The 22,031-nt window shown below is 45.5% G+C and overlaps 2 protein-coding genes across 2 annotated transcripts; both read left to right on the top strand.

Moving 5' to 3' along the window:
- Positions 1-817: 817 nt before the first annotated feature.
- tmem108 (transmembrane protein 108) lies at positions 818-12,768 on the top strand (the record flags this gene model as incomplete). Its single annotated transcript, XM_084325759.1, has 3 exons — positions 818-2,297; positions 4,467-4,618; positions 10,743-12,768. 3 exons carry the CDS (start codon positions 818-820, stop codon positions 10,857-10,859), a joined length of 1,749 nt encoding a protein of 582 aa, XP_084181885.1. The 3' UTR covers positions 10,860-12,768.
- A 2,380-nt stretch (positions 12,769-15,148) lies between these two features.
- Positions 15,149-21,466, top strand: cdv3 (carnitine deficiency-associated gene expressed in ventricle 3). Its single transcript, XM_084325650.1, has 5 exons — positions 15,149-15,602; positions 16,302-16,378; positions 16,522-16,658; positions 16,860-17,022; positions 19,246-21,466. The coding sequence occupies exons 1-5, from the start codon at positions 15,423-15,425 to the stop codon at positions 19,373-19,375; spliced, it is 687 nt and encodes a 228-aa protein (XP_084181776.1). The 5' UTR covers positions 15,149-15,422; the 3' UTR covers positions 19,376-21,466.
- Positions 21,467-22,031: the final 565 nt, after the last annotated feature.

Here is a 22,031-nt window from a genome sequence, read left to right as displayed (position 1 = left end):
GGAGCTCTACTCATGTAGCCACGCTGCCGGTGTACATTTCAGTGAGCTCAACCACACAGACTCACACGCACACGCACACGCACACACACACACACACACACACGCACGCATGTATAGAAACAGAATTAGTGCATAATGTGGTTAATAAAGCAATCTAGTTAAACCAGGCGAGTGACACACACAGCAGTACAATTGATTAAAGCCTGATGGGCCGTAATGAATGAAGACAAGACTACCGGCCTCCTCCTGTAGCCACCAGCAGTCCATTTAGACTACCGGCCCCCTTCTGTAGCCACCAGCAGTCCATTTAGACTACCGGCCTCCTTCTGTAGCCACCAGCAGTCCATTTAGACTACCGGCCTCCTTCTGTAGCCACCAGCAGTCCATTTAGACTACCGGCCTCCTTCTGTAGCCACCAGCAGTCCATTTAGACTACCGGCCTCCTTCTGTAGCCACCAGCAGTCCATTTAGACTACCGGCCTCCTTCTGTAGCCACCAGCAGTCCATTTAGACTACCGGCCTGCTTCTGTAGCCACCAGCAGTCCATTTAGACTACCGGCCTCCTTCTGTAGCCACCAGCAGTCCAGACTACCGGCCTTCCTGGGAATTAAACACATATACACACACACACATATATATATATATATCATTTATTCATTTATTTCACCTTTATTTCACCGGGCAGGTCATTAAGAACAAATTATTATTTACAACGGCGACCTGGCAAGCAGCAAGAGCTAGGAAGGGGAGGTGGGCTAGAAGATAAAACGCATACATACATGCACACTTAGCAGGACCGATCATTCATAATGCTGGGATGCTAAGATGTTTCAGTCTGGTGTTTTGTCTTCTAGGTGTTCTAGCCATCCTGGCCCTGCCAGCAGGACTGCCATCATTATTAGCACAGGAGCTGTTCCCTGGCAACACTTCCCAGGACTCCGTCTCCATGATGGAAGCCCCCCGGAGCGCCCCCCTCCCTGCCCCCGCCACTGGCCACCTGGAGTGGCACCAGGAGGGTTCCAGCAGTGGGGAGTGGTCCTCCCAAGGAGGCGCCCAGCCTATAAGCATCATTCTTCCCACCGCGGCCCTCAGCTCCCTGGGCCCGCCTCCCATGGCCCATGACCCCGATGCTGCTCATAAAGACCTTCTCATTCATGCTACAGCTACTATCAGTCCAACCACTGTGAGCTCTACTAGTATCAAGCCACGTCCGGTCAGCCCCAGCCCAGTGAGTCGGCCCCGCCAACCCAGGCCTGATGCTGTCGAACCAGGACACAACAAGCCCAACTCGGTCAGGGTAATTCAGGCCTCTAGCCTGGATAATGTCGGCACTAACCAGGCAAGTGGCAGCCCCAGATCATCTCCTAGCCCTGCAGTCCCACATAGAGAGGTCGAGTCTGCTGCGAGGGGAGCTCCAGGCTCCGCCCTGGCTCCCGTACCCAGCCCTGGCTCAAAGAGAGGGGATGCCCCGACACATCAAGTAGCGCCTCAGGAGGTGAGCGTGGAGGAACCCACTGACGCTAGCCAACGGGACGTTACCACCACTGAGCTGCAGCCCTCGTCCCTCACCTCACCCCTTCTCGACCCCCCCGCGCCAGACCTGACACTTGAGGTGCGCGCTCACGCCGCCCCTGAACGGGCCCCGTCGCACCACGCCATCACACTGAGGGAGGTCCACAGCGAGCCCCCTACCGTGGAGCTAGTGACGGAGCCAGAGGCGAGGTCCGCTCCTCCGGTGCAGAGCCCACCGGAGAACCCCCCTTCCTCCTCCGCCCCCCCGACCCCCTCGTCCTCTCCAGGCCTGGCCCTGGAGTCCAGCCCCGGGACCCGACACCCCGACCCCATCCTCGTCGTCTCCACCAACCACACTGTGACCAACGACACCGCCACCACCACCACCACCGCTGCTGAGGGCGGCGGCGGCGACGGAGGTGTTCTTCTCCCCGCTCTCCCTCCTCCTCGGGGGAACGCCACGGACGCCGTCCCCGGAGGAGGAGGGCCCTGGCGGGGGAACCTCACTGTGGACAGGGGCCCGCCGCTGCACCCCAACAACGGCAGCTCGGCCGAGGAGGCCCCTCCTCCTCGGGGCAACGGTTCCTCCCCCTCGGAGTCCCCCTCCACGGCCAGCGGGAACTTCCTGAACAGGCTGGTGCCCGCCACCACCCGCGACCCCTGGGCGGCCGGCAACAGCACGGGCCCCGCGCTGGACTCCCCTCTGTCCCGCGCCACCATCTGCCTGAGCAAGATGGACATCGTGTGGATCGTGCTGGCGATCAGCGTCCCGGTGTCCTCGTGCTGTGAGTATAATCGCGTGGAGCATCTTGTGGAAAAAGATGGAGATAATAGCGTGTGGAAGGTTGGCCCCCGAAGTTGCACTTACTTAACGGTTTAGGCTCGCTCAAAGGAGAGGCCGCGGTTTTAAGAAGCCTATATCTGGGCGGCTATGTGGCGCAGTGGTGCAAGGCGCTCGCCACTAATGCAGGAGATGCTGGGTTCGAGCCCAGCTCTCGGGCGTTGCTACCAGCTTGGCTGGTCGTTCATACTAACACAATTGGCAGTGTTAGAGGGTGGGAAGCTGGTGGGTGGGGATCGGACGCTGTGGACAGCGACTCCTACAGGTCGGTTGGTGCGCCTGCGCAGCAGAATCAGGAAGCGACGGGGGCGGCGTGTCCCTCCCACGCAGACCCTCGCCGCTGAGAGATCGCGCTGTGCAGGTGAAAAGATGCGACGGCTGCTTCCTCGAGTACCGGAGGGGACACGTGATGTAAGGCTTCGTCCACATTGCAGCCGGCTTGTGGGAGGCATAGTCTAACAACGTTCGAGACAGGGGAGGGTAGAATTGGACAATACGAAATTGGGGAAGGGAGAAAAACGGAAAAATGGGGAGAAAAAGTAGATAAGCCTATATCTGATTTTACACAAACTGGATGTCATCTCAGTCCGTTCAAAATAATAATAATAATAATGGATTGGATTTATATAGCGCTCTTCTCTGACTGACTGTTGCTCTGACTCAGAGCGCTTCACAGAGTCCATTATTCGTTCATACACAGTCATACCGGTGGTGGTAAGCTACAATTGCAGCCAGAGCTGCCCTGAGGCAGACTCACGGAAGCGTGGCGAATAATCAACGCCTACGGCCCCTCCGACCACCACCAACATTCATTCACATGCATACACATTCATACGAGGCAAGTAGGTTAAGTGTCTTGCCCAAGGACACAACGGCAATGGGATGGACATGGGCTTGAGCGGGATTCGAACCACCAACCCTTCGATCATTGGACGCCCCGCTCTACCCCTGAGCCACGCCGCCCCACAAAAAGCACTGGCACCAGGGTTTTGGTTTTGGAGATGTTGGAAACGGAACACAAAATTCCAGAAATGCTAACAATCACAATCAAGAATGCTTTCCGATACCTCAAAAAAAAAGAAAAACACTGGTGCAAGTGATGCTGGGTGCTGGAAGGACTTGGTCGTTAGACTGGAAGTGTCAAATCAGATAGGCTCCTTAGAAATGTGGACTATCCCTTTAAAGTCCCGTAAGAATCACCGCTGTGCGGCTTACAAAACATTAGATTTAAGGCCTTTATTCATGCTGTGCTCTGGAGTCAGACTGGATAAGGCCTTAAATCTAACGTTTTGTAATGCCGCACAGCGGTGATTCTTACGGGACCTTAAAGGGATAGTCCACATTTCCTTTTTTTTTATCCACTTTTTCTCCCATTTTCTATATTTTCTCCCATCCCAATTTCATATCATCCAATGGACCTGTCTCAAAACCCTGCCCTCTTTTCTTGATCCTCCAATCACAGCTGTCGCTTACCTCTGACTTCCTCGTACAAACAAAGGAAGTCCAAGGTAAGCGACAGCTGTGATTGGAGGATCAAGAAAAGGGGCAGGGTTTGAGATAGGTCTATTCAACCCTCCCCTGTCACGAACGCTGTTTCTTGCCTCCCACAAGCCGGCTGCAATGTGGACTAAGTCATACATAGCACAAGTCCCCTCCGGTACTTGAGGTAACAGCAGTCGCATCTTTTCACCTGTGCAGCTCGATCTCTCAGTGGCGAGGAGTAACGCGTGGGAGGCTCACGCTGCCCCAGACACTTCCTGATTCTACTGCGCAGGCGCACCAACCGACCTGTAGTAGTCGCTGTCCACAACGCCCGATCCCCACCCATCAGTTTCCCACCCCCTAATACGGCCAATGTGTATTAGTATGAACGACCAGCTAAACTGAAAGCAATGTGGAGCGCTGGGCTCGAACAGGCGAGCCCAGCGTCTCCGCATTCATGGCGAGCGTCTTGCCCACTACGCCACGTAGCCGCCCAGGGATAGTCCACATTTCTAAGCAACCAACGAGGGTGTGTTCAGAGCCTACTGTATGTGAAGGGGAGCGTTGCTATTTCAACTCGGTACATTAACTAATTAACCCCTGCCCTGCCCTGCCCTGTCCGGCCCTGTAGCTGTGCTGTTGACCGTGTGCTGTATGAAGAGGAAGAAGAAGGCGTCGAGCCAGGAGAACAACCTGAGCTACTGGAACAACGCCATCACCATGGACTACTTCAACAGGCACGCCGTGGAGCTGCCCCGAGAGATACAGTCCCTGGAGACTGAGGTACATGTTGTACAGACCATAGATATCTATAGAACACTAGATAGCTTAAGGCGGAGTCACCAGCGTCACTGAACCGCCGCCATCTTGCCAGGGGCAGCCTTGAGTGAGAGTGAGTGAGCTGCACAGACAAAAATACTCATAACTCGCTGAAATATTGATGGATTTACAAACGGGTTGGTTTGCTATAAACATCAAAGATGTAGTTATGATACTGCATACTTATAAAAAGATACATACATTTTAAAGATGTTTTTTTTTACAAACCGCTTGAATCATAGCCACGTTAATAATGCTTGTAATAAACCAAACCGTTTGTAAATCCGTCAATATTTCAGCGAGTTATGAGTATTTTTGTCTGTGCAGCTCACTCACTCTCACTCAAGGCTGCCCCTGGCAAGATGGCGGCGGTTCAGTGACGTCGCTCTCCATTGGCCGGCAGCGCGGGCAAGCTATCTAGTGTTCTATATATCTATGGTACAGACGGCTAGACACACAGATACAGTCTGAGGTACATGTACAGACGGCTAGACACACAGATATACAGTCTGAGGTACATGAACAGACGGCTAGACACACAGATATACAGTCTGAGGTACATGTTGTACAGACGGCTAGACACACAGATACAGTCTGAGGTACATGAACAGACGGCTAGACACACAGATACAGACTGAGGTACATGTACAGACGGCTAGACACACAGATACAGTCTGAGGTACATGTACAGACGGCTAGACACACAGATACAGTCTGAGGTACATGAACAGACGGCTAGACACACAGATACAGTCTGAGGTACATGAACAGATGGCTAGACACACAGATACAGTCTGAGGTACATGTACAGACGGCTAGACACACAGATACAGTCTGAGGTACATGTACAGACGGCAAGACACACAGATACAGTCCCTGCAGACTGAGGTGAGGTACATGTACACAGTTAGAAGGTCCCTGCAGACTGAGGTACATGTACACAGTTAGAAGGTCCCTGCAGACTGAGGTACATGTACACAGTTAGAAGATGCGACGCTATCACTACTTTGCCGTGAGATAACATAGTAGTCTGTTTTGTGCCTTGAGAAAGTCAACTCTCAGTATCAGTTAAATATGTAATAATAATAATAATAATAATAATAATAATAATAATAATAATAATAATAATAATAATAATAATAATAATAATAATAATAAACTTTATTTGTATAGCACCTTTCATACAGAAACTGCAGCTCAAAGTGCTTCACAGCAGAAAAAAGACGGGCATAAAATGAGCACATAAAGTGCAGATATATAAAATCACAGTTTTTCACATTAGGATCTAACATTCCACATGTGTGGAATAACATTATTAAAGGGGCACTTCACCAAAAAGCGAAGCTGATTCATTTTGCACATAATCTCACACATCCAAAAAACTCTAAACAGCTTTGCACACTTTCATTTAGTTTGACAGTTACTGAGAGTAAATGAGTTTGAATATGGCCACCAGTGAGTCATCGGTTACATCCTCTTGTCGTGTTAATTACAGCTCAATTAAATGATAAGGTAGCAGTCCCAAGTTATTGCTATTTTTTCATCTACATCATTTCATGGTGCTGCAATTAACACAACACAAGGATTCCATGGCCATATTCAAACTAATTTACTCAATAACTAACAAACTAGATTAATGTGTGCAAAACAGTTTTTGGATTTGTGTCAGATTATGTGTAAAATAAATCGGCATTGTTTTTTGGTGAAGTGGCCCTTTAAGTACTTTGAATGCTCACATTATAAAGGCTTTGAATGGGCTTGTGAATTCCTCATTATGGACCGTTTAGTGCAAAGTTTTACATTCCTTACCCTCGTGAATATGATTGTATCAAAAACGGTTTTGCCTTGTATTAGTCAGCTTGTTGGTCATCCATGTTATTTAAGTGTCTTACAGTGCCACCTGCTGTACAGTTGATGTCATAGCAGTGTCATAATGTCACCTCAGCTCTGTGTTGTGAGGCCATTTTAAAGTCCTCTCTGTTATCACACTTGCCTTCATCCCAATATAATTTGGATTAATCTTTGCTGAGCTAAAGACACAATCATTTGTTGCAGTATGTGAGGTATAAACCACTGCACGTCCACGTCTCTCATGGGGAGAGAGTGGGCAGAGAAAATGAATGAATGTGGATGAGAGCCTTGACATTAAGTGGTTGTAGCTACGGCTGTGGGGGTGCTGAAGACATGATCCAATAGACTTTTATACGCCTGAGTCTCCTGAACACGGAGAGACCAATCCCAAGTTGATCTGCACTTTCTCTGCCGAGCTATAGTCACTTTTTCGCACCTAGTCCCCAACTAGAGCAAATCCAGAGCCTGCAGAATAATGAATATTATAACTTGAGATTGTATAATATAGCATTGTATAGCAGTGTACATAAAGACCCAGTGCCTCATCCGTAGCTAACAGTGTATTGCACTACCACAGGACCTAGCATGTCCTACCATGCTCTGTAAATAACTCATGTTAGTCGTTATGCCAATTCCCAACCCCCTTCCTGGTTGTTGCGCACTCCCCCCTACTGTTGGTCCGAGAGGCCGGAGACTGTCACATGCTTTCCTCCGACGCATGTGCAGCCAGCCAGCCGGCAGCCAGCCTGGCCGCGCAGATCTCACCGGGAGAGTGTAACGTGTGGGAGGCCGCACTACCTCTCTCCAGATCCTACCCTCGCTGAGCAGGCGCCCCGACCGAACTGTAGGGGTCGCTGTCCACAACGCCCAGGACCCACCCACGGCTCCCCTCCCCCTAACTCAGCCAAACGAGTTAGTATAGCGATCAGCCCGAGCCAAGGCAATGCTGACTCTCCGGGAGTCGAGACCGCAGCCTCTTGCATTGGTGACGAGCACAATCTCCGCTACGCCACCTGACCGCCAAAACTCTTGACTTGACTTGACTTGACTTGACTCTGCATGCGCAGATTGATAAACCTAGATCTCTGGACAATCCAGAGAGACTCCGTGGGCAATCTGCCGGTCGACTTGGGATTGGTCTCTCCGTGTTCCGGAGACTCGGGCGTATAAAAGTCTATTGGATCATGTCTTCAGCACCCCTACAGCCGTAGCTACAACCACTTAATGTCAAGGCTCTCATCCACATTCATTAATTTTCTCCCCCACTCTCTCTCCCATGATTTCAGAATACCGGTAGTGTTGCGGTGGTCTATTAAAGGAACATGCCAATATTATGGAAAATGCACTTACCGTGTTCTGCAGAGTGAGACGAGAATAGATAGATATTATTAATGTCCTCTCTGTGCATTCAGTAGAGGGCTATTCGGCTGAAAGCTAGCCTAGCTTAGCACAAATGAATGGAAACAGATACAGACCAGCTCGAACAACCTTGGCCAAAAACACCTCTCCCAGATTTTTAAGCTATATAGGGTAGTGGTCCGTATCCGCTTCCATTCATTTGTGCTAAGCTAGGCTAGCTTGCAGCCGAATAGCTCTCTACGGAACACACCACAGAGAGGAAACCCTGGTATCTATCTTCTCGTCTGACTCCGGAGAAGACGGTAAGCGAACACCCCATAATGTTGGCGTGTTCCTTTAATGTTGTGTTGTTTTTCTTCCCTGGCCTACTACCATGCTGCTGACCTCGCTGCCGCATCTCCTCTCTCTCTTTCACTCCCTTCAACCCAACGCTCTCTTTGCGCTCGTGTGTCGGCTGCGGGCGGCAGGAGGCTGACTTGGAGGTCGGATCATGTTTGGGATGCTCCTGGTGACACCAAGGTGTCGTGTCGTGTCCCTGCCTCTCTCGCCTCCCCCCCCCCCTGTAGAGCAGCAGCAGCAGCACCCCATGTAGGGCTACATTAACCATAGCCCCTTCCGTGACTGCGATGTGCAAGCCAGGGGCTTTTGAATCCGCAGTCACTCGCAGCTCCATAGTATAGCCAGGCTAATTTGGACCACCAAACACTGCTTAAAAGCTCGGGGTGGGTCCGAAATATATCAGATATAAATTTCAAAGGTACCCGGCGTTCAATTAGGGTTTCACACACACACATACGGCGGGGTTTGAAAGCTCGGAGTTGCTAATAAACATTTTAAATCTGTGAGTACCACTAGTTTTATAAAAATGATTTAAAATGTTTATTAGCAACTCCGAGCTTTCAAACCCCGCCGTATGTGTGTGTGAAACTCTAATTGAACGCCGGGTACCTTTGAAATTTATATCTGATATATTTCGGACCCACCCCAAGCTTTTAAGCAGTGTTTGGTGGTCCAAATTAGCCTGGCTACTATGGAGCTGCGAGTGACTGCGGATTCAAAAGCCCCTGGCTTGCACATCGCAGTCACGGAAGGGGCTACATTAACCTCTGATAACACCCCCGTGTGTCCACCCCCCTTCCATATCTCTCTTCCTCTCTCTTTCTCCGTCCTGCTTCACTCACTCGACACCTTCTCTGATCGCCACCATCAAGGTCACTTGTCTGGTGTCCGATGAGGAGTGATTATTCTAAAAAGACAAAAAAAAAAGTGTTATTCTTAGACAAAGTGATGAAGTGATTTGATATGACTTAATATACACAGAGCATGACCACCCAGCCATTTGATTGGTTTGGAAATTGTTATTACCCTTCTTTTTTTTTACCCTTTCTGTAGAAGAAATCACCTTTTTTTCCCCTCACACCTCCCTCCACTACTGGCTTTCTGCTCACTCACCACTACCAACAATCTTATATTCATTCTCTCTCTCTCTCTCTCTCTCTCTCTCTCTCTCTCTCTCTCTCTCTCTCTCTCTCTCTCTCTCTCTCTCTCTCTCTCTCTCTCTCTCTCTCTCTCCTCTCTCTCTCTCTCTCTCTCTCTCTCAATTAAATTTTCAATTAAATTAAATTTCAATTCAAATGGGCTTTATTGACATGGGAAACATACGTTTACATTTCCAAAGATAGACCAAAGCCAAACAAAAAGCCAAACAAAACTAAGCAAAGCAATCAAACAAATCTCTCTCTCTCTGTCTCTTTCTCTCTGTGTCTGTTTCTCTCTGTCTGTCTCCCTGTCTGTTTCTCTCTCTGTTTCTCTCTCTTTATCTCTGTTTCTCTTTCTGTTTCTCTTTCTCTTTCTCTGTCTCTCTCTGTGTCTCTCTCTCACACACTTTCTCTCTCTCTCTATCTCATTTGCTCTCTCTGTCTCTTTCTCTCTCTCTGTCTCTCTGTCTGTCTGTCTCTCTCTCTTTCTCTCTCCCCCTCTCTCTCTGTCTTTCTCTCTGTCTCTCTCTGTGTCTCTCTCTTTCTCTCTCTTATCTCTCTCTCTGTCTGTCTATCTCTCTATCTCTTTATGTCTTTCTCTTTCTCTCTCTTATCTCTCTGTCTCTCTCTCTCTCTTTCTGTCTCTTTCTCTCTGTCTCTCTCTCCATCTCTCTGTGTCTCTCTCTGTCTTTCTCTCTCCCTGTCTGTCTGTCTGTCTCTTTATCTCTCTCTCTCTCTCTTTCTGTCTCTCTCTCCCCCTCCATCTCTCTCTGTCTCTCTCTCCTTTCTCTCTCCCTCTGTCACTCTCTCTCTCTCCCTCTCTGTCTCTCTCTCTGTCTCTCTCTCTTCATCTCACTCTCTCTTTCTCCATCTGTCTCTCTCTCCATCTGTCTCTCTCTCTCTCTCTCTCTCTCTCTCTCTGTCTCTCTCTCTATTCTGAGTCACCTCTTCCTGTTGTCTCTCCTCACTTGGAGATGCCATATCTTCCCTCCCCCTCTCTGTCTCTCTCTCTTTCTCCCTTTGTTTGTTTCTCTCTTTCTCTTTCTCTCTCACTCAGTTCATGTAGCTTTGTTCACCATTGGACATCTTATTTCAGAGCTGCATTTCTTCCATACTAAACCCTACCCTGTATGTGGCTTGTAGAGCCTTAGCTCCTAGATAAGTTGCTGTGTTGCCTAATAGTGAGCCTTTTGCTGTTTATCATGGTGTGTGTGTGTGTGATGGCCATTATTATAACTGTTAGGCACCCATGTTAATAGCGTGCGTGCGTGTGTGTGTGTGTGTGTGTGTGTGTGTGTGTGTGTGTGTGTGTGTGTGTGTGTGTGTGTGTGTGTGTGTGTGTGTGTGTGTGTGTGTGTGTGTGTGTGTGTGTGCGTGTGCGTATGTGTTCATGCTTGCAGGAGCATGAAACCTGTCTGCCTCCTAATGGAGACTACAGCGACAGTGGAGTGGTGCTGGTGAACCCATTCTGCCAGGAGACCCTGTTCATCAACAGAGACAAAGCCTCCGACATCTAGAGAGAGACGCTACAGGACTGTCAAAATAAAAGTCTCCCCTCCACAGCTTGAGAGAGAGAGACGCTACAGGACTGTCAAAATAAAAGTCTCCCCTCCACAGCTTGAGAGAGAGAGAGACGCTACAGGACTGTCAAAATAAAAGTCTCCTTCCACAGCTTAAGAGAGAGAGACGCTACAGGACTGTCAAAATAAAAGTCTCCCCTCCACAGCTTGAGAGAGAGAGAGAGACGCTACAGGACTGTCAAAATAAAAGTCTCCCCTCCACAGCTTGAGAGAGACCGAGAGACGCTACAGCACTGTCAAAATAAAAGCCTCCTTCCACATCATGCTCTTCTCCGACCCCTTGCTGTTATCGTGTATTTTATATAAGTGGTTAAATATTCAGAGGTTCAACTTTATACTGTATATTAAGAACACAGAGACGAGAGAGAAAGAGGAATGAAGTAAACAAACGATTTACTACGAGGATGCGGCCCACATTATTTTTCTGATGTACATTTTTTACAAAAGCTTAATTGTGATAAGGGTTTTTAACGTCTTTATAAAGTACAGAGTATACGTGTTCGTTACAGTGGCTTGTAGGCAAGTGCACTGCTGCTGTTGCCACTTGAATTCTGCTTTAGAGAGAAATGTTCTGTAAAAACGTTTCAATGTTTCTATTATTTTCTTTCTTTCTTTCTTTTTTCTTAAATCAAACCCAAAATACTTAGCCTGTTGAACTTGAATCCTGCACCTACATACTTGAGGTTATCCTACAGAGGTTTCTGGGTAAAAAAAAGAAGAAGAAAAAGAAAGTGATCCCAGATATTACAGTATAGTAGAAAGTATTTGGAAGTGTCGGAGCTGGGTTTCGAGCCTGCGGCACGGTGCATCCGTCGACCGAATGGAAGAGACTTCAAATGGCCGATGCCCCCTTGTGTGTCAGCAGCAGCTTCTCTGGAGAGAGGGCCCACATAGATGTCTTAATGATGCCTCACGTCGAGCTTTTCGTGTGCTAGTATGTGTACACGAATGGCTTGTGCGTGTGTAGCGTGTTTGTTTTTTGCGTGGAATGGATAGGATATGTATGTTAAAAATGCGCTGCCCCCTAATAGTGAAAAGATATTATTGTAACTAAGTTGAACACAGGACAGTGTTTCACTTTCAAATGAATCTAAAAATAACTTGTGTGTGTGCATGTGTCGGTATGTACGTATGTGTGGGCGTGCTTGTATTTGTCTCTTTCGTGTGTGTGTTGATCTGTCTTTGTTTGACTGGGTACTAGACTTGGCTCAGTGTGAGAAAGGGTTTCTCAGCCCTGTAGAAAACAACATGTACTAAACCTCTCACTTTTCTCCCTCAGTAAGTCCAGGCTTTACCCCGACAAAAAAACTGTGTTCCTTATTTCCATGTACAGATGAAAATGATTAGGATTTAATTGTTGGACCAGATATATTGCTAAAGGCTGTACAAATTTATAAATAAATAATGTTGGCCAATGAAAACACTGAGATAATCTAAATATTATATCCTGAATATGAACTGTGAGCACATAATGAGGCAGTTTAATAAAAGGTGCATTTAAATATTTGGTTTAATTATTGACTCAGTGGTCCTTTGTTGTATCATGGTTTTCACTTTGCGTTGTTGCAGTTGTATTCAGTAATCATGAAATGCTGCCCTGCCTCTGTTTTTGCTTTTTTTGCATTGTGGGATGTTGTTCTTAATTCCCCAGGTCAGGAGGTCATATTAAATCATCTTTTGTTCAACATGTTGACAGCTATCTGTCGTGTGGTTCTTCAGAGTTGGGGCGTGTTATGTCACAAAATTCTGAAGGTGGAGCAGTATTCAACATTATGTATTTTTTGTACTGTAGAATACACTGTACTTTTTACTGCTGAGCAATAAAAGAGAAAATAAAACGTGGAAATTGTCTTTTATTATTATTATTATTATTATTATTATTATTATTATTATTATTATTATTATTATTATTATTATTATTATTATTATTTATTGTTGACGCAAACAAATTAAACTCAAACCACTTGTGCTTCTAAGCCATGGTGATCTCAATATACAGTTACAAGCCAATCTCTTTACATAATAAGCCAAATTGCATTATCTTTGCTCACGGAAAAAACAAAATTAGGTAAATAAACCACCCCAAAAATAACAATGACCACTAAGACCTACAGTATGTGTTTGTGACACCAGAAAGCTACCGGCGACCCAAAGGACAAAGCAGCGCATAGGGCCTCCGTTCTGCTGACCGCAGCACAACCATTGACTGAGTGAGTGGGCTAGAATGTTCTCTCTGGGCGCCTTCATCGCCACGGGTGGAGGTCCATAGACCTGAATACCTCGTATACATTCTTGGTTCTTGATTATACACCTGGAGAGAATTTTTGGACAAAGTTACAAAATTAGACATTTCCCTCAAATGTGCCAGGTTTTTTTTCTCTTTTTTTTTTATTGCGAGTTATACTATTTTTTTTGTTTGTTATAGAAGTAGTTATTATTATTTAAGTAGTTATACTTAAAACAATATACTTTTTTTCTTCCACTATAACATGTTTAATAAAGGTACATACATATATATATATATGGACGTGCCTGTCCATAGAATTTTCATTCAACCATTTCAGGCAGTGCCATTTCTTTTGGACAGCCCATGTATTTGCAGTTGTGAAGACAATTCAACTCACGTGGAGTGAATGTGATATATCACCTGAAGGTATTCAACCACTACTGTCTAACTAGGAATGAACACAACACTTCAACTTACCATCTTTAAATAATTAGGTTGAAAAACATTGTTCATGATACCATAGTGAAATATTGCTTCAGCAGCATTGTTTGTTTGTTTGTTTGTTTATTTACACATATAAAAACAATTACATATATAATACAATACAATCCACAAGGGATGTGTATAGGATAATTGACTAAAAACCTTCTAGGGGCTTGCATGTGGCATTCACCAGGAAGCAAAGCAAAATTACACTGATATTATAACAAGATAAAATATACCCCCCCCCCCCCTAACAAACACACACAAGCAGGTCTACATAGAAGCAGGCACCCATGCCAATACAATTTCTGGTATAGAGAAAACAACTAATGACAGGAAATATATAATAAAACGAAAATACAATAACAAAATACAACAAGCCATCAGACCACAGTTTGTAAAGGGAGCCCATATGGGAAATATTGGTGATCTAGGAGATGAGATTTCAGTGCTCTTTTGAACTTCAGAAAAGAAAATTCCAAAATATGTGGAGGCAAAGAGTTCCACAACTTTGACCCTCTGTGTAGAGTAAACAAAACTGAGATTGGGAATGCTTCAAAGCGTTTGGCTTCTATGATTCTTGTTTCTTTTCTTTTCAGGCCAGACTTTACATGAACATCAACCAAAGGACTCTGAGAGTGATATTGATGTTAGCCTTTACTCCATTGTTGACAAGATAGTTTTCATGGAGTGGCATCATTTTAAAACCAATTATTATATTGTTATTACATAATATGTTTTATGTATGCCCCCTGAGTGCAGGAAGGGTCAGTGACAAAATGTTGCCGTTTTCCAGGAATAGAAAGATGTAGCCTAATTTTGATGCAAAAATATGAGAAGATGAAATTATTGTTTATTTTTCTGCCATGTATACCACTATACCTATATTTAATATATATTAAAAGGTTCATTGGGATGTGAATGAATGAATGAATGAAAAACTTTATTTAACAGATTGCAGAATGGGTACAATACAGTACGGCTCAAGAAAGAAAGACTTTTGTCTTGTTTACATCAGGGTCCCCCATTTTCAATTCATAGTGACATTTATGACATACACAACATAATATGACATCATGACATTTATGGCATAGGGACATACATGACATACAGGTATATAGTACTGTTACATTTGTGACATATATGCAAATATACAGTATACTGTTACCCATAGATCCTGACAGAGAGTATATACATATGATGGGGAGAGGAGACTGTACATTAGGAGGGGGTGGGTGGGTGGGGAGAGAAATATACATACGGTGGGGAGGAGACTGTACATTAGGAGGTGTATGCTTATTTGCTGCTTTATTTGCAAAGAAGTGCACTATTATCTTAACCACACACTGTAAACAATGTTTAAACATAATAATACAATAAAATAATAATAATAATAATTTGTTAGGATGGCTTTAAGACGTTGGCCATGTAATTGAACGACATATTGATATTGTTGGTTCACTACATGTCCCGTCCATCCGGGGCAGCGCCGCATGTACTTCCGGGTCACCGCGGATTGGTCAAACAGCCCGTGCGTCGCATGGTTGGTTGGTAGTCGGCGAGCAGCTAACGTTAGCAGCTGTTACCTCGCAGCAGCAGAACACCGGCGCGGACACGCTCTCTGTGCGTCTTTAGAACAAACTCCACTGTGTTTTGACAAAGAGGGCATCCCGTCTCTTCACGCCGAGTCCACACAACACAGGCGTCTTCGTTCCTCACATTTAAAGATTAGTCACCGCCGGGGCTAACCGCTTCTAACTTGTAGCTAACGACGGTTGCCTTTTGAAAAAATGGCGGATGTCACAGAGAAGAGTCTAGATGACTTCTTTGCCAAGAGGGATAAAAAGAAGAAGAAAGAAAAGGTGAAGGCCAAGGAGTCGACGAGTGGACCCGCGGTGATGGCGCTGAAGAAGAAGGGCAAGGAGAAGGTTCTGTCCGGCGGAGAGAACCAAGACGCGCAGATCGAGAAGGTAACGCAACAGCTGAAGTTAGTAGCCAGCGAGCTAACGACGAGCTAGCGGTTCCAGAGACCGGTGTGTCCGGGGCGCGGGGCGGGCGGAGAGTTAACTCCCTCCCCGGTCAGCTCTGCTGTGGACCGAGGCTGTCTTAGGTGTCAGTATGTGAGGGTTTGTTTGGACGGGCAGTCGCCCTGTTCCAGCCTGATCAGGGTGTCTCTCTTCTCTTTGGGGCCCAGACTCGTTGATGCTGCCTCTCCGAGTGTGTTGGAATAAAAGCTGTCATTCTCCTTCACTCGACAAGAGAGTCGTGGCTTTTTTACTACTAGGCCGCGCCGCCATTGTCATAGTTTCGAGGTTGATGGCTTTTTACGCCCCATAATGTAGAGGCGGGGGGGCATGTGATCCACTGCTTGTCAGTGAGTTGGATGACATTCCTCAACCAGCTAAGTGATGGTGATGCTGACCACACGATAGACACCAGTGAGTGATCTCATCTGGGCTCCAGCTCTTTAACCAATAATAACTAATTTAATGCTTTAAATGTGTGTATTGTGATCACTGTTGTTGCCCAATAAATACGATTTGGTTTGTGTACTATCAAAAGAATGATGGTGCTGGTAAGGGGCACAGTAAATCCACCAAACCTGTAGGTGTAAATGAAACTTGTTTGCACTCTGAAGAACGTTCTTTCCATTAATTCTGTCTGTGCAGGAAGACGAGGAGTGGAAGGAGTTTGAGCTAAAAGAGGTGGACTACAGTGGTCTCCGACTTCAAGCTCTGCAGATGAGGTGAGAGAACCGTGTGCTTTTAGACTAGCCTTGCATGTCTAGAGGGGGTTTTCATCAGCTGCTCTGGGATCAGTGTTTGGAGGTGAGTGTTCGTTCCACCTTGGCTTGACTCTCTTATGTGTGTCGGGGGTTGTTGTTTGCAGTGATGAGAGGGAGGAAGAAGACTATGAGAAGGAGGAGGTTGGTGAGGATGGAGAGATCATTGTGGTCAGTGGAAACAAAGAGTCTGGTCCCTGGAATAAGTCTGGTCGCGAGCCCGCCCCGGCTGCCGCGCCTGTTGGTGAGTAAACCAACTACACGCACCCTCATCAAGTGGCTTAAATGTATGGATTGTGTGTTGTATCCCAAGATATTGACGATGGGGGGCATGCGCTGTTGTCCACGTCTTGGTTTCAAAACGGAACTAACAAATGTTTTCAAAGGCTCGTCGTCGCACATTTAAGTCAACCCTCCTCTCTTTGGTGTCGTCTCTTGTCTACAGAAGAAGTAGAGGTGCCCGAGGCCAAGCCTGCAGGAGTGTATCGCCCCCCAGGGGCCCGTCTGACCACCACTAAACGAGGCCCGAATCAGGGCCCGCCGGAGATCTACAGTGACACTCAGTTCCCCTCACTCCTGGCCACTGCCAAGCATGTGGAGACACGCAAGTAAGTGACGGCATCCCAGCACTACATTTACAAACGACATGTGGTTGTAATCAAATAGCGGGTCATTATATCAAACAACAAATGTCGCCAGTGTGCAGTGACATTGCGCTGTTATTGTGTGGCAAAACACGCCATGAGAATACTATGAACATATGGTATATGTTCATACTGAATTAACGCGGCACTGGTAATTGGGTCCCTCAAACACTGTTTGAAGTTAGAAAGCTTCCTGGTAAGTAACTTGTTTTCGCTGTGTACATGTACAAGGCCTACATGTACAATTTAGCTTAACCTCTTGAGCCCGAGGGGTCCGGTACCGGACCCACAATGACATCACACCATAAATCCATATCTACAGAATGTATGAATTAATGTTGCATTTTTCCCCCTCAAATGTAGCCAAGAGTAAATACCCTAACCCTGTCAAAACGGTAGTCAAAGTGTATATTTTCAGCAATACGTTTGTTTACCAATGGTTTAAAGTGTTATTAGTGAAATATGAGTCGGAAAAAGATGAGAATAGATGCAAGGAAATGGCACCACCATTTTGTTTGAAGTCCTATAAGGAGAGGAGACCCAGGACTTTCGATGGGCTTTAGAATTTCAAAAACTACACTTCCTGGCTCATGCCAGCCCCTGTCAATCATCTGACTTCTGGATTGACTTTTTTTTTTAATTTCTCTGGATTATCTTCCACAAACCTGAACGTTATTGCCATAAAACAGAACACAGTTAGTTTCTCTACCTTTCTGTGAACGTCTAGCAAAAAACGGCGTTGCAATCTGATGAAAAATGGTGGAGAAATTTACATTATAAAAAAGTAACTGTACTTGCAGTAGATTTCATTCACGGTTTGTGAATCACGCCTGGTGATACTAAATCCTGATTAAACTCTGCCATTGGAAAGAGGAGATTTGGCCCGATCCATAGATGTGCGACTTGGCCATAATAAGGTAATTTATAGGCCTGATATTCTATAATCATATTTAAAATTGCATGCGTCTGGATGGCAGAATTCAGTACAGTCTCTACAAAATCTCCTGTTTAATCATCTTCCCTTTATTCATTTGCTTAGATTCTTTTGTACACGTCATCTCAAGAAGGTGCTGAATGAGCTCATTTGCAATTTTTCATGTCTGGTCATTTTTAGCATGGTGTTCACCATCAAAGATGAAAAAAGAAAATGGATATTCTCCTTTGGTTCATCACAATTTACTCAAGCCTAGTAACCGACACACTATTTCTGACACTGGGAATACATTCCCTGAGATCCATAGATGTCCCTAGATACCAAGAACATGCAAATGGGCCTTGTAGAAGTGGAGCAATCTTCCATTTACTTAAGTATGTATTTTTTAGGCGGATTTTCAGAAAATAGGGCCCGGGCTTAAGAGGTTAAAGTATATATTAACCTCTTATGGATACCCCACATTTTGCACAAAATGTCTGACTATTGCATACCCAAAGTAATTTGCGACTTATTATACTTTATACTGAAAAATCACCTGAGTGCTAGAGAAACAGAGGTTTGAACACTGAAATAAAATATTTGCTCCTTACTTTTGTGTTGGCTTGTTGCCAGATGCCTGTTTTTGGGTTCCAACTGAGAGGTAGGAGCTGGAAAACATAACGGTTCCATAGCCTGAAGTCTTATAGTCATATACAGGTCCAAAGTTTATAAAAATCCCACGGACTAATGAATGTTTTACACAGGTTTTTGTAATGCGTGTACCGGTACCTCAATAATTTAGTGTGATTATCCAAAATGGCAGTTCGCTGCCACATTCAGAAGCTTATCCGTTAACAATGAATGGGAGACTGATTTTGTGGACCCACAGAATGTTTGTTTGAGATTTTATACCAAAATAAGCTTTATTCTATAGTTTTGTTCTCTGTTCTGAAACATAAAACACTCGGTGTGACACCGAATCTCGGTGTCATCTATAACATCTTTTCCAATTCATTGTCTATGGAGCAGCTTCAGACTTTATTCCTGATTATATCACAACGTTTACTTTTAGCCCACTCTGGTTTTTGGATTAGTCGGACTGGGGAGAGTTGTCCATGTTCACATGTTTGGACTGTGTTCGATCATATGAATAACATGTATGAATCCTTTAAATCGGGGGCGTAGTTCCCCTTTTTAATTTTGAGCCCTTCGAGAGAACCCCCCCCCCCGAGATCCTGTTCCTGTTATTGTTGAAAGTATCTGTTCATTTCCAGGGACCGAGAAATGGAGAAGACCTTTGAGGTGGTGAAGCACAAGAGCCGCGGTAGAGAGGAAGGCGGCGGAGGCGCCTCTATGCAGCAGTTGCAGCTCGACAACCAGTATGCCATCCTGGGGGATAAGTAGGCCTGTTCCCTCCGTCCCCCCTACCCTCCCACCTCCCACCTCCCCTGCCCCCTCCAGCGCGGTCCTGCCCAGCCCCCAGAGGGAAGCTGAACCTACAGCTGTGTGAACTGCAGTCCTGACTCAAGAGAGTGCTGCCACCACCATCACCACCACCACACAGGACATTCTCCTTCACACACACATATACACACTCTCACATACTCACACATAGAAATACTACTACAGCACATAACACAGTGACTACATCCATGACAGCTAAATCACACACACTACATACACACACACTACATACACAAGCGTACTTGGTTGGCAAAACTGAACGACTGCATCTTGAAGGGGCTGCTGGCGACGGCGGCTTAATTGAAGAAAAAATAATGAATTTATCAAATCTACACGACCTTAACACCCATATGTATGACACTGCAGCAACGATAAATGGCAACGAAGTTGTCCTTTATGGATTGCACACCGAGCGGCAGTTGTGTGGAGCAACACCTCTCTGGACTTCAACTTGCTCCGAGAAACCCCACAGAGGATCCCAGATGAAGTTTAGGTGAGATGATTTTACGAACTTCTGTTGAAAAATATATATATTTTTTGCGAGATCGCTATAACCCAGTCGCACTTGGTCTTTCGGGAGGCGGGGTTGGTGGTGGTGGTGTGGTGGGGTGTTAGACTACCCGAGGGGGAGCCTACCTCAGCAGCGTATAGCTGTGGTGACCCAGCGTCGACTGAGCTTTCCCGCTGTGGCTGAGCCCCCCCCCCCCACACACACGCACACAAGATGACCGCCAGGCTCTTTCATTTAAGAACTTGAAGCTTTGTTTTTTGTTTTGTTTAGTTTTTTCCTTAATGACGAGACTCTACAAAGATCTATGGACAAGGAATAAGAAAAAAAGAAGAAAAAAAAGGTTGTGGTCCTCATTTAGAATTACTACTATTTTAAGTGGCCTTACTGTAAAGACAGAATGGGCTTTGTCATCTGGGGAGAAACACTCGCTTGTCTCGTGGGCTGTCTGCCTGCCTCTGGATCTCACCACTTTGAGAGAAACGTCTGTTGAAGAATGTAGTATTTGGTTGTAGTTTTACCTGATGATTGCAACTACTAACTGTCCTTCATATCCTCTGTTTGACTCTGCTGCCCCCATATTCCATTTTGATGTCCTCACCATCAGCGAAATCCCATTATTAAAGCTCATTACTAATTTGAACTCATTCCCTCTGTAACCATGCATTTCTGCATTATCCTTTTGTCATAATCGACGGGGGAATCGATTTACTTTTGAACGATTCTCCTGTTTTAAATATAATTCTGTTGAATTCCGCTGCGTAGAAATATTGACGGATGTCTCCGCCCCCTTTTCTATTTTTCTTTTTCTATTTTTTTTTCTTTTATATATATATATACAAATATGTCCACCGTGGGGGGGAAATGTTGTGGTTTGACGCCAGATGGACACATGTTACAAAACGTGCGTGGTCGCTCATGCTTGGATACGCCACGGGGCGTCTGGACTGCTCAATGCCAGTGGTGGTCACTATGCCATTTTGAATTCATATCCATTAAAGCTTTTATTCCACGTTCATCACTTCGACCCACAACGATGCGTAGGGCCCACTTTTCTCCCCTCCCCATCAAGGCTCTTCCTTGTAGATGAGCGGTATATTGTTTCTACATTTTCTGCAATGTTTTAGGACGGGTAGCTTCCACCTGATCTCGGTTCCTGATAGATTCAGTGTCTACTCCCCCACAACCCCCTGTTTGATCACACACGCGCCATCAAACCGACAGACCACTGTCTACTTGTGAGAAGGGGGAAAAAATAAAAGTTTGGTTTATACTTTTTAAGATCAAATGTTTAACGCAACCGCAGTTGTTTTTTGGATCTAGGAGGAATTTGGAGCTAGGAGTTGGGGAGTTGTGTTTCTTTGTTTTTTGGTCATAGCCATAAAAAGATGCTGGGGAAACGCAGATCCCTGCCAGAAGACTGTGGGAGGAAGTAGTTACCATGTCTACTGAGATCAGTTAATCAAAGAGAAAAACAGTTTAACGCAAAAGAAGAAAACATTTAAATAAAGTGATCCTTGTGATTGATGTCTTGTCTGAAATTCTTTCCATCATCAAAGTGTTGATTGTTACTTCAATACAAACGTCATTGGTCATTAGATGTGATCGACTAGAAGAATCTACAGTGTGCAGATGTCCACCAAGGCCTAAGGGTCTCTGTATACTTGCTTCTAAATACGCGTTTGTGTGCGCAAGAGGGTGGGGCCATGTATCCTGCGTTCCGCTGGAGCGTACTTGGTGCACGTCCTCAGAAATTAACGATGTGTCCTAGGGCTGTCACAAAAAAATTGATATTCGTTGCAGAATTGTAGACTAGTTTGAATTTCAGCACCAAAAAAGGTCTTTAAAATTGCAAGACTAAAATAACCATGACCAGTAATTATTTGGACTGACTCGCCTGCTGTCGTCGTTGCCGAAAAACAATCGCGTTCTGTCGAGCAGAGAAATCTCCAGACAGCAGCGTGATACAATCCCCATACTAGGGCTGGGTGATATGGCCAAAAATGTTATCACGATAACATTTTTCATATAGATAATTAAATTATCAATATTTTTATTAGTATAAAAAAAATCTTTTGCAGCAATTCT

The sequence above is a fragment of the Notolepis coatsorum genome, assembly GCF_963971535.1.
Source record: "Notolepis coatsorum genome assembly, chromosome: 12".
Lineage (NCBI taxonomy): Eukaryota > Metazoa > Chordata > Actinopteri > Aulopiformes > Paralepididae > Notolepis > Notolepis coatsorum.
Note: the sequence above shows the minus strand (reverse complement) of the source record. Positions and strands in the feature narration are given on the sequence as shown.